This window comes from Schistocerca americana, chromosome 4 (assembly GCF_021461395.2).
Source record: "Schistocerca americana isolate TAMUIC-IGC-003095 chromosome 4, iqSchAmer2.1, whole genome shotgun sequence".
In the NCBI taxonomy this organism is placed as follows: Eukaryota; Metazoa; Arthropoda; class Insecta; order Orthoptera; family Acrididae; genus Schistocerca; species Schistocerca americana.
Genome location: NC_060122.1, coordinates 818,216,873 through 818,233,932, shown reverse-complemented (window position 1 = coordinate 818,233,932; position 17,060 = coordinate 818,216,873). Strand labels below are relative to the sequence as shown.

Sequence of the window (17,060 nt, the reverse complement as noted above, 5' to 3'; positions counted from 1 at the left end):
AAGCTAATTAAGAAAATGCAAACCTACGTTTATAACATTTGTAGACTTAGAGAAAGCTTTTGACAATGTTGACTGGAATACACTCTTTCAAATTCTGAAGATGCCAGGGGTAAAATACAGGGAGCGAAAGGCTATTTACAATTTGTACAGAAACCAGATGGCAGTTATAAGAGTCGAGGGGTATGAAAGGGAAGCAGTGGTTGGGAAGGGAGCGAGACAGGGTTGTAGCCTCTCCCCGATGTTGTTCAATCTGTATATTGAGCATGCAGTAAAGGAAACAAAAGAAAAATTCGGAGTAGGTATTAAAATCCATGGAGAAGAAATAAAAACTTTGAGGTTCGCCGATGACATTGTAATTCTGTCAGAGACAGCAAAGGACTTGGAAGGGCAATTGAATGGAATGGACAGTGTCTTGAAAGGAGGATATAAGATGAACATCAACAAAAGCAAAACGAGGATAATGGAATGTAGTGGAATTAAGTTGGGTGATGGTGAGGGAATTAGATTAGGAAATGAGACACTTAAAGTAGTACAGGAGTTTTGCTATTTGGGGAGAGGATATAAAATGTAGACTGGCAACGGCAAGGAAAACATTTCTAAAGAAGAAAAATTTGTTAACATCGAGTATAGATTTAAGTGTCAGGAAGTCATTTCTGAAAGTATTTGTATGGAGTGTAGCCATGTATGGAAGTGAAACATGGACGATAAATAGTTTGGACAAGAAGAGAATAGAAGCTTTTGAAATGTGGTGCTACAGAAGAATGCTGAAGATTAGATGGGTAGATCACATAACTAATGAGGAGGTACTGAATAGGATTGGGGAGAAGAGGAGTTTGTGGCACAACTTGACTAGAAGAAGGGATCGGTTGGTAGGACATGTTCTGAGGCATCCAGGGATCTCCAATTTAGTATTGGAGGGCAGCGTGGAGGGTAAAAATTGTAGAGGGAGACCAAGAGATGAATACACTAAGCAGATTCAGAGGGATGTAGGCTGCAGTACGAACTGGGAGATGAAGAAGCTTGCACAGAATAGAGTAGCGTGGAAAGCTGCATCAAAACAGTCTCAAGACTGAAGACCACAACAACACGGTAGTAGTAGTTATCTCAATATACAGGGTGAATCACCCAAAATTTACGCCACAAATATTGTGGAAATGGAAAATACTATTGATGTGCAGTTTTCAGAGTAGGCTGGTAGTCAGGGCTCGTATTGTTAGCCAATAAACAGATTGTAATAATACTTAGAAAATGTATTTTTTGTGTAAACATACACTTTTTTTTTTAAATGGAACAATGACTACTGACATTAAAAAGCTTAAAGTATGGTAAATTAAAATGTCACTGGTTTTGTTGCACGATTCTAGTGCGAGTTGTTTATGAAATATTGTATTTTGAAAAGTTCTCACACTGACACTTGTTTGTGCCATTCAACCTATGCAGCTGCTAAGTATGATGTTATGTTTGATTACAGTACTCTTGTGTGTTCCTCGAGTGCAGTGAAAATGCGACAATCCAAGCAGTAGGTCCTGAGCAAGCGATGAGATTTACCAGTGCAGAGAAAGCCAATATGCTCAATGTGTACGGAGAGTGTAGAAAGACTGCAGTACATTCATGTACAGTGTACGTGGCAAGGTATCCCAACACATGTCAACCATGTCAGCAATTATTTACCAATCCCTTCAACCAGTTATGTGAAATTCGTATTGTATCACCTAGACAATATAACAAAAGGAAACAAGTGATGGCAGAAAATGGGGGAAATTAATGTTCTTGCTGCTGTTGTAGTTGATCCACACGTTATCTCATGTGCAATCACACAAGGAAGTGGCACAAGTCAGGCATGTATCTTATGCATTATTATCACACCTCTCTCCACCAAGAGCTGCACTGAATGATTATAAGAATCATGTTAACTTCTGTACATAGGCATTAATACAGAAATTCCAGATGTATCAGGTATCTTGTTTAGTGATGAAGCCACATTTATCAATTATGGCCAGGTAAACCACCAAAACATGTGTTATTGATCTGCTGACAATTCCCGTTGGCTTAGTCATGTAGAACATCTGCGTCTATGGAGTGTAAATGTGTGGTGTGGGATAGTGAACTATCAGCTCACAGGCCTGTTTTTCATTGACAGAATACAAGTATCACAGCCTCCTAACAGACCATCTTCCATGGATGCTATAAAACATTCCTCTGCAGACAAGTCAGAACCTGTGGTACCTATATGATGACTGTCCAACCCATAGTGCACGTATTACTGCAATATGTCTTCATGAATTGTTTCCATATCACTGGATCGGACACAGAGGACCTGTACCATGGCTGGCCTGTTCCCTCAATTTGATACCTGTAGGATTTTTCCTGTGGAGAAAGCTGAAAGATGCTGTCTACAAGGAAGTACCAACTTTAATTGATGACATGCACAGACGTATTACTGTAGCCTGCTCGGACATCTCCTCTGAAACGCTTGTACATGTGCAGCAGTCCTTCCTTACCAGCCTAGAAGTGTGCATTGCCACAGAAAGTGGTCATTTTGAACACAACCTGCCATGGTCAACTGTCTCATTACTGCTCAGATTCCACATTTCTAGTGTATGCACTTGCGTTGTTCTTCAGTGTGTGGTACCACATGTACTGTACAAGTGTTGGGTGTGGAAATTTTTCAAAATAAGATCTCGTAAATGACTCTCACTAGAACCTGCAATGAACAGAACTGATATTTTAATTTACCCCACTTTAGATTGTTAATGTCAACAGGCATTGTTCCATTACAAAAAAAGTGTATGTTTGCACAAGAAAAACGTTTTCTAATTATTATTAGAATCTGTTGATTTGCTAACAATACAAGCCCCTGACAATCAATCCACTACATGAAAACCACACATCAACAGTACTTTCCATTTCCACAATATTTGTGATGCAAGTTTTGGAGATTCACCCTGTATATTAACAGAATGGGGAGGCAGATTTTAAAATAATATTAAAGGAACTTCCTGGTAGATTAAAACTGTGTGCCGGACCGAGACTCGAACTCGGGACCTCTGCCTTTCGCGGGCAAGTGCTCTACCAACTGAGCTACCCAAGCACGACTCATGCCCTGTCCTCACAGCTTTACTTCTGCCAGTACCTCATCTCCTACCTTCCAAACTTAACAGCGCACACTCCACTGCAGAGTGAAAATCTCATTCTAGATATTAAAAGGATATTGTAGCCTACTCTGGATGTGTGTATGATGTATTGGAAAGGGTAGGTGAACTTAGAGGGGAAAGGATGAGCCATGCTTGAGAGAAAAAGGCAGATACATGAATATGGACAGTATCACTGTGGGAAAGTAAAAGACTGTGTAGAGATAATCTTACTGCTGAAAGAAGTGAAACTTAACAGCTATTATATAAGTTGGTACTGTTAGTACCAAGGTTCCTAGAAAGTAATAAGGTAGGTGAATTTACTTGAGTTCATTAATCTGTTCCATGTGCCAATTTAAAGAGGGATAATAAAAAGGCAAGTGTCCTGTGTTTTGCATACTACTCTTTTGGTTTGGTACAACAGATAACTGTTTATATGAGGGTTGACTGAAAAGTAATGACTCCACTTTCGTAACCCTTCAACAGTTGGCAGCAATGGTAAGCTCCAATTGGCGGGAAGCCTTAGCATTGAACAGATGTGTCGTTACAGTGTAAAGTAAGGAACCCTGTGCAGACGGTAAGTCAATGCGATTTAAGCAAAGTGCAATCACTGAATTATAGACAGCAGAAGGTGTCATCCCAAAGGAGATTCATCAGAGAATGAAAGCAGTTTATGGTGATTGTGTTGATGTTGGTACTGTGTGCCTTATTCTCTCGTAAGGCAAGTTCCTGGCAAATTTCAAGTCTGTGTGCTTTCATTTCAGGAGTCGGCATCCGGGGTACCCATCGTACACGGATCTTCCGACAGCCAAGCAAAGTAATAATGTGACCCACATGTTCTTGTGAAATGCCGATTGTGCTTGCAGTTTCTCTCTGAGTGATACGACAATCGTCCTGAACCAATCTGTCAACATTATGCTTGTGGAACTCGGTGGTTTCTGTCACATGACGTCCAACTCATTGCTTGTCATGCAGGTCACATGTTTCCACCTCACCTCAGCACTTTTAAACTCACTTGCCCAATGACGCACAGTACTCACATCAACACAATCTCCATAAATTGATTTCATTCTCTGATGAATCTCCTTTGGGGTGAGACCTTGTCCTGCCAAGAATTCAATGACTGCACATTGCTTAAATCGCATTGACCGACCATATGCGCAGGGTTCCATACTTTACACTGTAACAACACATCTGTTCAATGCTAAGGCTTCCTGCCAGCTGGAGCTGTAGAGAAGAGGCTATGGAACAAGCCACTACCTGCCGCACACCAATGCTGCCAACTGGTGAAGAGTTACGAAGGTGGAGGCATTACTTTTCAGTCAACCCTCGTAGAATGTCCGACAACAAGGGCTTGTTAATCATTCAACAAATGACTCCTCTGGTTCGGTGACAGTTTTGTAAATGCAAAGAACTAGTTTCATAACAGGAAAGGTAGCGTTCTCTGTAACAACTACACATGGCAATATCCCAGTATAGTTTTGTAAGTTCTGCAGAGTCTCATATAATTTTCCTTGAAGAATCTATATCTTTTCTTTAAATTTTTATTGGAGATGGTTGGATTTATAAGAATTTGCTACAGCAGGTTTGTGTAATTTAGCCCACAGAGGGTTTAATTTGAATGTGGAGTTTACAGAGGAAAAGGTGATAACTGCTGTGTTTCTACCTTCTCCATTTGGCATCAATACTAAAGGTACAGAACCACTTTTCAGGTGTGGTGAGGAGAAGTCATTGAAGTTCATTCTCCAGAAACAGCTAAGATCTTCACTATCCGAGCCTTCAGTGAAGAACCTACCAGGGCGGGATCCTTGGGATGATGGAGGTGGGATGGATACCAATCATTGAGGTCTAATGTCCTTAGTCTTTCATCTCGTTTCTGTCTTCTGCTCCTGAGTATCTTGGCTATCCTCCCTGTTTACCATATTCAGTAGTCTCCAATTATTAAAATCTGTATGCACAGGCTTGTCCAAGGTTTATGACATGACCAGTAATTTAAAAAAAAAGCCCAAGTTCTAGAAGAAATACAGGGTGAGTCAGGAGGAACGGTACCTGCTTGTATTAGTGATTCTGAACAAAAAAACTTCATATGGTCGTATGTTTGGGAAACTACCTCAACAGACTACAAGTGTCCCATATAAAACTGTTCGTCTCAACTTGCTAACTCAAATTGGCCAACAAAAACTACGTAAGCTATAGCACACGCATGTCGAGCGAGTTTTTCAACATTCTCATGCTCTCTTCACACAAATCATTAGTTCTAGAGAAAAAAATGAGTAGGACCTTTTTTGTAGGAACTTTAATAAAGTATAATTTTGTACTGTGACATGTTTTCGCTGGAGGGTGCGGCTTTAGAGTTATTCAAGAAAAATTTACAAAAGTGATATTAAATGTGTTCTGTCTTGGAAACCATTCGGAATAGGGCATACACCAATATGAAGTTGTTTGTTCAGAATCACTAATACTATCACCCCTCAAAGCATGTACCTTTCCTCTTGACTCACCCTCTATATTTGATTAGATGAAATATGTACAATTGGACTAAATGGCTTCTGGTCCATAGGTCCTAGTAATGAATAATTCAAGAGACAAAGCAAAGAAATATCATAAAAATGCTTTAATGATCTATACTGGTAATAAATTTTGATTATCTGAAGTTCCCTATTCTTAGTAAAAGAATGATTGTCAGCTATAAATGTTAAATAACTTAATCCAAGTGAAGTTAAGGTAAACATATGCCTATGGTTGATGGTTTATCAATCAACGTCAGGCATTTCACATGTAATAAACATGAATAAGTATATTTATTACAAATGAAATGCTATTATAGCTGTGACTATACATCAGATAGACACAAGATTTTGAGACTTCTAGTTAAGAAGTTTAAAATCAGTTTTGAGTTTTGAAAGTTTATTGTTTGTTGGCAATTCATAGTTGTGATGACATCACTCGCCTAAGGGGAGGGGGATCTGCAGTGTAACATATAACTTTGGTGAAGTGACATGTTACATAAGCATTCACCCAACACAAAAAGTTCATTTTCATAATGAATTAGTATAACCTACTGTTTGAATGTATGTTTTATTTGTCTGCACAAATTATGGAAAGGATAGACATAGAATATCTGCAAGTTGGAAAACAATATACATTGTTAGGCACTCTTGTTGCCTCCTGGTTGGGCAGTTTATTCCCTATTGTCAGGTCCTGACTTGGAGATATGGTGCGAGAATACAGGAAGAGCAAACGTGACAATGCCTATGACATCAAGGGGACAAGAGAAGATTTGTTATATAGTCACTCAACTGGAATCCGTTAACCACGACAGACCATTTTTGGACATAATCCTTATCAATGTAATTGTGATATCCTGAAAAATAAAGCAGTTTTGTAATGCATGGTACTGTAAACAAGAGTACAATATACTACATCTTGTTTATGAGAAGCAACATATTTATTTAGCAATCTGGATGTTCATTTGTACTCTTAACTTCTAAATGTAACTGCAGCACTTTGAGAGACAAAGTTCAATTAGAAGATATTGACAGGTGTGCAAAATAATAAAGTGAGCAAGATTGGATAACAGCGGCTTGTAGCTGCCAATCAGACTGTATATCGCCATCTGATATCACAGTCAAGAAACAGTGGAACATCACAAAGCTTGAACCTTAGATTGACTACTACACGTAAAACAACTAACCGTAATGTCTCTTAAGTCAAACTGGAGTTGCCAAAAGACACGAGCACCTTGTCATCACTCATAAATGAAGTGGGAAAAGTATTAATATTCGAAGTTGGAAAAAACTGGAAAACCCATAAATCACCACCCTGTCACCAATGAAGGATGTGTTGCAGTTCTAATGGAATGAAGATATTTGTTAAGAAAATACAAAATGTTCTTTAATGAATTAATTTCCTTACGCTTAAAAATGCTAAGCCAAAGCAAAAAAACTATTTACAAACAAAAATAAAAATTGGTAAAACTTCTGCACTGTGGTTAGTATAGAAACACTGTTAACCTGAAATTGGGAGGTAATAAGGGACATAAAAAATGACGCACAATCTATTGGTTATGACCTGTAGATTAAAAGTGAAAAAACTGCAAAAAGGTGGGAATTTAAGGAGATGGGACCTGGATAAACTGAAAGAACCAGAGGTTGTACAGAGTTTCAGGGAGAGCATAAGGGAACAATTGACAGGAATGGGGGAAAGAAATACAGTAGAAGAAGAATGGGTAGCTTTGAGGGATGAAGTAGTGAAGGCAGCAGAGGATCAAGTAGGTAAAAAGACGAGGGCTAGTAGAAATCCTTGGGTAACAGAAGAAATATTGAATTTAATTGATGAAAGGAGAAAATATAAAAATGCAGTAAATGAAGCAGGCAAAAAGGAATACAAACGTCTCAAAAATGAGATCAACAGGAAGTGCAAAATGGCTAAGCAGGGATGGCTAGAGGACAAATGTAAGGATGTAGAGGCTTATCTCACTAGGGGTAAGATAGATACTGCCTACAGGAACATTAAAGAGACCTTTGGAGATAAGAGAACCACTTGTATGAACATCAAGAGCTCAGATGGAAACCCAGTTCTAAGCAAAGAAGGGAAAGCAGAAAGGTGGAAGGAGTATATACAGGATCTATACAAGGGCGATGTACTTGAGGACAATATTATGAAAATGGAAGAGGATGTAGATGAAGATGAAATGGGAGATACGATACTGCATGAAGAGTTTGACAGAGCACTGAAAGACCTGAGTCGAAACAAGGCCCCCGCAGTAGACAACATTACATTGGAACTACTGACGGCCTTGGGAGAGCCAGTCCTGACAAAACTCTACCATCTGGTGAGCAAGATGTATGAAACAGGCGAAATACCCTCAGACTTCAAGAAGAATATAATAATTCCAATCCCAAAGAAAGCAGGTGTTGACAGATGTGAAAATTACCGAACAATCAGTTTAATAAGCCACAGCTGCAAAATACTAACACGAATTCTTTACAGACGAATGGAAAAGCTAGTAGGAGCCGACCTCGGGGAAGATCAGTTTGGATTCCATAGAAATACTGGAACACGTGAGGCAATACTGACCTTACGACTTACCTTAGAAGAAAGATTAAGGAAAGGCAAACATACATTTCTAGCATTTGTAGACTTAGAGAAAGCTTTTGACAATGTTGACTGGAATACTCTCTTTCAAATTCTAAAGGTGTCAGGGTAAAATACAGAGAGCGAAAGGCTATTTACAATTTGTACAGAAACCAGATGACAGTTACAAGAGTCGGGGGGACATGAAAGGGAAGTAGTGGTTGGGAAGGGAGTAAAACAGGGTTGTAGCCTCTCCCCGATGTTATTCAATCTGTATATTGAGCAAGCAGTAAAGGAAACAAAAGAAAAATTCGGAGTAGGTATTAAAATCCATGGAGAAGAAATAAAAACTTTGAGGTTCGCCGATGACATTGTAACTCTGTCAGAGACAGCAAAGGACTTGGAAGAGCAGTTGAATGGAATGGACAGTGTCTTGAAAGGAGGATATAAGATGAACATCAACAAAAGCAAAACGAGGATAATGGAATGTAGTGGAATTAAGTCGGGTGATGCTGAGGGAATTAGATTAGGAAATGAGACACTTAAAGTAGTAAAGGAGTTTTGCTATTTGGGGAGCAAAATAACTGATGATAGTTGAAGTAGAGAGGATATAAAATGTAGACTGGCAACGGCAAGGAAAGCTTTTCTGAAGAAGAGAAATTTGTTTACATCGAGTATAGATTTAAGTGTCAGGAAGTCATTTCTGAAAGTATTTGTATGGAGTGTAGCCATGTATGGAAGTGAAACATGGACGACAAATAGCTTAAACAAGAAGAGAATAGAAGCTTTCGAAATGTGGTGCTACAGAAGAATGCTGAAGATTAGATGGGTAGATCACATAACTAATGAGGAGGTATTGAATAGAATTGGGGAGAAGAGGAGCTTGTGGCACAACTTGACCAGAAGAAGGGATCGGTTGGTAGGACATGTTCTGAGGCATCAAGGGATCACCAATTTAGTATTGGAGGGCAGTGTAGAGGGTAAAAATCGTAGAGGGAGACCAAGAGATGAATACACTGAGCAGATTCAGAAGGATGTAGGTTGCAGTAGATACTGGGAGATGAAGAAGCTTGCACAGGATAGAGTAGCATGGAGAGCTGCATCAAACCAGTCTCAGGACTGAAGACCACCACAACAACAAAAAATGACATGACAGCAAACTCCTATAGAATTCTGCTACCTAACGAACAGTTGGAATTATTCCTGTTTATGACTGTACCACTTGTTGTACTGGACAAGGAAGTTGAAACAAGGTATGAAGAGGACAACTTATCCAACTCTTTATGATAGCAAACATTCCAAATTGCACTCTTCTAAAGCACAGCTTCAACTGGCCACAATTACATTGATTACTATACATTGAGACAACTCCCACAATAAGTAAACAATTGTTGCTCATCTCCAGTCACAAATCACTAAAAAGAGATGAACCAGTCATAATGGCATATCAGCTCATTACAACACTCCAAAGGGGTAATGGAAATGATTATTATGCAGCATTCAGAACGATGGTGTGAGAAACAGAAAAACAAATGGGTTTTCAGAAAGAGAAAGGGACTAGTAAAATCATCTTATGGCTGGTCATTAGTAGCATTCATAGACTTGATCAAAGCATATGGCAGTGCCATCTTATTGACACTGGAGAAAAAATTGAAAAAAAAATTGAAATTGCCATGGCCTTCTTAAACAGCATTATATATTTTGTGAGTACCACAGGAATTCCACATGTATCAGTCTTGGTTCCTCTGTTGTCCAACTTACATTCCACAGACATTCATGAATATTCTAATACTATTATATGCAGATAACATATGTACAAACGCTGAAGACAAAAATTTCCTGACTTGTCAACAAAAAATGGATGCAACCATTAGTTGGTATCACAACTGACCTTGAAATATCCGTCAGTACATCCAGCAAGGTGACATCTTTACTAGACAGAATTTCAAGTTATAATGTAACTTGTACAACACAACCCCCCTGCTCCCAGAAGCCCCTCCTCCCACCCCCCTTCCCACACACACCAGTGAATGCTTATCAATGGTAAGTTTAAATGCATATATCATATCAGACACGTAATTACAAGATGTGAAGAACTATGTACTATTATAAGATCTGTAACTGCAGTATGATGGTATTTCCATCGATGAACAGCCATGACTCTGTACTGTAGGTTAATAGGAAAATGTGCTGCAAATCAGCACCATGCAGCACACTTAAAAAGTGTCATACTGTGACGTACAATGCTTTGCGTATAGTTACAGGGGCAATAATGTCAAGCTCAAGAAACACAACGTGGTTGAAGCAAATCAGTCATTGTTAAAACAATCAAAGAATATAACTAAGCAAGAAATTCCTTCTAATGCTATATAATCATGGATATTTGTTTATAGATGATAACATCCCAATATCAGTGACTTAATATATGGCTGGAATACACTGGGTAAACCAACAGCCTTCATAAGTAAAAGCTGAATATGAAGAGATGCAGCAATTGAGGAACACTGTACAAAAAGATCCACCCCACACCAAACTATAACAGGTGATATGAAGCACTGGCTCTGCAAATTGAGCTTAGGACAATGTTATAATTCTGAAACTACAACATTTGTAGCACATCAGGTGTGGAATTTCTTTACTGTTAGAATGAGGATTGCATAATAAACACAGATGTGTCCAAGTCAAGTACAATCAGCTTGGCTATCATCAAAATATATTTTGTGTGCAACATGCACTAGCCTTGTTAGTTTTTCAGGGTCCAGTAGACAGTACTGGAAGGTTTGTGCAGGGATTGAGTGGCAGAAGACAATGGAATAGGAAGGTGGAGTACAGGACTAGTGAAAGTTGACACCAGGGGGTATGAAAATATGGACAAGTTGCAGGGAGAGTTCCCATCTGTGCAATTCAGAAAAGTTGAGTACTGTAATACAACAGAGAACAGTAACAAAGGGAAACTGCAATGGGTTGTAAGATGGAAGAGAAGCCATTTTTAAAGTAATGAAGTAGAAACAGTAACAAAGAAAACAGCACTGGGTCGTAGGATAGAAGAGAAGCCATTTTTACCATAATATGACAGAGAAAAGTAACACTGTAATGTAATGCAGTAGAAAACAGAATTTTTAATGTAATGTGACATAGGACAGTAACATCAGCAAGTTACAAAACAGATACTGCAAGACTGAATTTGAATCACTGGAACTTCAAGAAATACTTTCACAGGATCAATCTTAGTGCCACACCCCCACACGCCTGTGGCGAGGAAGACGATCGAAACCATATATTTTACAATGTGTTAAAAATATTGAGTACCTAAGAAGCATGAAAGTAATCATAGAAAACTTCATCGTCAGTTCCCACCCAGTCTCCAACGGGTGTTAGTTACTAATGATCCATCAATGTGTAGACTGTTGTACAAGTTTGTAATCAATGCAAACATCTCGTCATGTTGTTGTTGTTGTTGTTGTTGTTGTCGTCTTCAATCCAGAGATTGGTTTGATGCAGCTCTCCATGCTACTCTATCCTGTGCAAGCTTCTTCATCTCAAAATAATTATTGCAGCCTACACCCATATGAATCTACTTAATGTATTCATCTCTTGGTCTCCCTCTACGATTTTTACCCTCCACGCTGCCCTCCAATACTAAATTGGTGAGTCCTTGATGCCGCAGGACGTGTCAAACCAATCAATCCCGTTTTATGATCAAGTTGTGCCACAAATTCCTCTTCTCCCCAATTCGATTCAGTACCTCCTCACTAGTTACGTGATATATCCATCTAATCTTCAGCATTCTTCTGTAGCATCATATTTCAAAAGTTTCTATTCATTTCTTGTCCAAACTATTTATCATCCATGTTTCACATCCCTACACTTCATACAAATACTTTTAGAAAAGATGAATTTCTAAGACTTAAATCTATACTCGAAGTTACCAAATTTCTCTTCTTCAGAAACGCTTTCCTTGCCATTGCCAGTCTATATTTCCATCATCAGTTATTTGTCTCCCCAAATAGCAAAACTCATCTACTACTTTAAGAGTCTCATTTCCTAATCTAATTCCCTCAGCATCACCTGATTTAATTTGACTACATCCCATTATCCTCGTTTTGCTTTTGTTGATGTTCATCTTATATCCTCCTTTCAAGACACTGTCCATTCCATTCAACTGCTCTTGAAGGTCCTTTGCTGTCTCTGACAGAATTACAATGTCATTGGCCAACTGCAAAGTTTTTATTTCTTTTCCATGGATTTTAATTCCTACTCCAAATTTTTCTTTTTTTTCCTTTACTGCCTGCTCAATATACAGATTGAATAACATCGGGGAGAGGCTACAACCCAGTCTCACTCCCTTCCCAGCCACTGCTTCCCTTTCATGTCCCTCGACTCTCATAACTGCCATCTGATTTCTGTACAAACTGTAAATAGCTTTCTTGCTCCTTGTATTTGACCCCTTCAGAATTTGTTAGAGGATATTCCAGTCAGCATTGTCAAAAGCTTTCTCTAAGTATACAAATACTACAAACCTAGGTTTGCCTTTCCTTAATCTACCTTCTAAGATAAGTCGTAAGGTCAGTTTTCAATAATTTTCGCACCTGTCAACACCTGCTTTCTTTGGGATTGGAATTATTATATTCTTCTTGAAGTCTGAGGGCATTTCGCCTGTCTCATACATCTTGCTCGCCAGGTGGTAGAGTTTTGTCAGGGATGGCCCTCCCAAGGCTATTAGTAGTTCTAATGGAATGTTGTCTGCTCACATATGACATCTTGTCATACGAATCTGAACTATTAAACTTAATAAAAGTCGTGCTATACCTCAAACATTTATAACACCTTTAGAAGGAGAACCTAAATATTTATCCCTATAACTTTAGGTAGACTTATATTCTGCATTTAATGTAGATTGAGATGGTAAGAACCTATGCAATATAAAAGATGAACTCCATAAATTTGTACCGTATTGCCAGTAATTATTTTGTGTAATCTATGTCATATTTTAGTCCTATCAACTATATGTGTTATGCATTGTGTGTGAAAATTTGTATTTTGATCAGTTTATGTAACTTTGTTCTCAAACATCCATTATAATACTGTAAGGTTTTGAATTGTATAAATCATTTGTAAAATGGTTCTATGGACAAATTACAGAGGGGAAAAAAAGACTGCTGGGGAGAACTATACAGAGAGCTTTGAATATAACAAATGAATCATTAATTCATATTTGACACTTTCAACAACAACAACATAGCTCACTAGTAAAAGCAGACAGGTATAACCCAACTGCATAGGGCTAACTTGAAAGCAAGCCCAAGGTAAAGTTCAGCTAACTCACATGCCAACAGTAGGTGGAGAGCTGACAACAATTTCTGTGTGCAAGTCAGGCATGATAGTTGGAGGTGATGAAAGCACAGTACTGGATGTGAGAACATCTGCCTCTGGCGTCCAGCCTGCAGTGGCGGCAGCAGCTCCCTGCAAGAAAGAGGAGAAACAAAAAAAAAAGATACATGTAATCCTGTATAAAGACAGTGTGTTGCAGTCCACACATCAATTAATGACAACACACAATTTTCTAGCACATACACTGATAATCCAAAACATAATTAGCACTGCCCAGTGTGATGGTGGATGCTGCATGGTGGCACTATGGACATGTGACGAGGTAACAAAAGTATGTAAGCGGAGCAGACACAGACAGGTGACCACTGTAGTGAAGATACAGACTGCAAATGGAGAAATTCAGTGAGATAAGTGACTCTGACAAAGGACAGGATGTTACTACGAACAGCCTGTGAACAAATATCTTGAAAGCAGCGAAGCTGGTTGAATGTTCACGTGCCACTGATGTGAGCATCTACGGGAAGAGGAAGAAGGATGGTGAAACTACCGCTAAGCACTAAACGGTTGGACGTTCACGACACTTCACAGAACGTGGGCTTCGGAGGCTTGTCTGCTCTGTAAATTAGGATTCGTCTCTGCTGAAAGAGCACAATGCTGATGCATGCACAAGTGTTTCAGAGCACACCATTAATTGTACATTGTTGTACACGGAGCTCCACAGCGCACTACTCCTACAAGTTTACATGTTGACCCAATAACATTGTCAATTATGACTGTAATGTGTACGGGACCGTCAAGATTCGACCTTTGATCAATGGAAACATGTTGGCTCTTTGGAGAAATCATTTTTCCTGCACTTGGTCGAGGTTGTCTTCACAAACACTGTCATTGAGACAAACAGCAGCTCGAAACGTGCAGTGCGCCATGGACACAGGCTGGTGGGACCAGTATTACACTATGGGAACCATTCTCCTGTGCTTGCATTGGACCTGCGGTAGTAATCAAAGACTTGCTGACTGCTGTGAACCATCTGCATCCCTTCATGCTTGATGTCTTCCCCAATGGCAATGTCATCTTTCAACAGTATAATTGTCTGTGTCTTGGGGCCAGAACCATGCTACAGTGGTTTGAGGAGCATTATAGTGAACCCATGTTGATGTCTCTGTGACCAAATTCACCTGACATAAATCCTATGGAACCCGTATGGGTCACTATAGGATGCCATCACAACATATGAAAACAAGTGGCTCGTTATTTATATGAATTACATGCCTGTGCCACATCTCCATAAACCCACCAACAAACTGTCGGATCCCTGATATGCAGAATCAGTGACGTATTTCGTTCCAAAGATGGACAAAACAGCTATTGAGCAGGTGGTCATAATGTTTTGGTTCATCAGGGTACACTGCCATGGAAAAAAAATTTCAAGAAATCTAATAAATTAGTAATTCCATGTTATCTTGGACTACATTACCAGTAACAAAGGCAAAAGTCCTGCTGTTAGCTTCTTAATTATATATGAATTAAAATTATTCAGAACTCAGTTATAAGGCGGAAAAGAAACTGTTTTTTAATGTAATGCAATAGAGGGACAAAGGGAAAAAGCACTGTATTGTAGGTCTTCACTTCTTATTTCCTAAGCTGAAGGAGCATCTGATACACAAAATCAATTACACTACAAGAAGAAAATTTAACAAAAATTTAATCCACAAATTATATACATCAGATAACAGAAAACTCAATCATATCCATTTTTATAAAATATGAGACCTAAATCAATGTCAAATACTACCATCTCTGTAATCTCAGAAAACAAGAACTTAACACTCTCCTCTCCTTCAATAAGCATAGCTAAGAATCTTCTCAGGCATGTGAGAGTGGATCATCTAGGACTGTGACACTTGACAGGGATATAGCACACTGCCCTTCCCCATAGAAAAGGGCAAACACTTCAAACTGCCTGCTGCAAACTGCCCAGTACACATGGGAACTATTAGTGGTGTACTGCAATGTCCAAAGCCTGATTGCACATTACAAAAAACCAAGCTTTATTTTCCATCAACAAAATTTTCACAAAATCATCTGATCTGAAGCATGGTCTTATGAGCCAAACACTGGTAAATTAAATAAATTAATACTGTAAAACATACACAATTTTGTGCTTTTCATTTATAATTATGAAGTTTTTCACCAAATAGTTACAGAAGAAGAAATTAACACAAAACAGATTGTTATACCCAATGTGTTGAAGTAAATTTCATGTACAGTGTTCTATTCAGTACAGCATATCTCTGTCTTTTGTTGCTGTCCTAAAATATATATGCCTTATTGTAGCACGTGTTGTGTGTTTGTGCTTTATATTGTGCCCCTTTATCCTTGAAGTTTCTGCAATAGGTTATGGACCCAGTCTGCAGTTCAAGAAAGAAATTGGGTACTATAATTCTGTATTTTGTGACACCAGACATGTATTAGTGCCCTTTGTGGGATGTGCACATTTTGTATTGTGTATACATGAACAATTGCTGCATGTTCTCACATAGATTTTTTGCAGCTGTAAATCTGCACTGTTTTATGGGGTTGTAACGAATTTTCATGGCCTGACACAGGAACGTTACTGAATGATAGCCATTCTGTGTCAAGTTTCAGATAATTCCAAATTCAGAGGGGAGGAAAGACAGACCATGCAACCATTGCTAGAATACCATATCAACACTGGGATCATCTGCCAACTAGCCAGTGCCTGTATATTGTGTCACCAGCTGAACAACAGATAATTCGGGAAATGGAGAAGATGCTGCAAGATGACAGCACTGATCCTTCAGACATTCCTTGATCCTGTTTCGTTGTCCTCATGAAGAAGAAGGAAGGCACAGAGCATGTCTGTGTCAATTACCAATGACTGACCCAAATCACAAAGAAAGATGTCTAACATTATAGCATATTGATGACACCCTAGATGGCTCGAAAGAAGCAATGGCCTCTTTAAGTTTAAAGTTACACCATTTGGTCTGTATAATGTTCCAGTCACCTTCCAATGTACGATGGACAACCTGCTTTGACACCTTAAATGGATGACGTAACTTTGCCATCTGGATGACATTGTTGGTTTTCAAAGACATTTTCAGGAACATGTAAGCCGAAAGACAACCGAGTTGAATTGTGTTCAGACTGCACGCTATGATGGGTCAAGAATATGTGATGGTATTTAGCATCATGTTTTTCGTATTGGTTTATCTTCTGCCTCAGTAACTGGCCTTAATTTCTTCCTCAGCAACTGCCTGTGTACAATAAAATAAAAGAGATCTAGCAATAATCTTCTAATTTTTGTGTGTGCTTATATGTGGTCATTTGTAATGTTGTAGAGAGCACTTTCAAACTGATGTTACACAGCTATGTCAACGGGGGCAGGGGATATACAATTTGCGGCAAAGATCCTGCCAAGAAGAACTGGCCACATAAAGCTGCATCAACGGCTGATACTAAAAATGAAGCTATTGCTGAATGCACAGGTAGCATTGT

At 38.9% G+C, this 17,060-nt stretch overlaps 1 protein-coding gene across 1 annotated transcript in view; it reads right to left on the bottom strand.

Annotated features, from left to right (window-relative positions):
- LOC124613825 (E3 ubiquitin-protein ligase arkadia-C-like) overlaps window positions 1-17,060 on the bottom strand; it is a 290,726-nt gene that overhangs the window by 64,971 nt on the left and 208,695 nt on the right. The window contains exon 9 of the mRNA XM_047142547.1: window positions 13,534-13,670. Within this exon, the coding sequence (XP_046998503.1) occupies window positions 13,534-13,670 (137 nt within the window). The remainder of the gene's footprint in view (window positions 1-13,533; window positions 13,671-17,060) is intronic.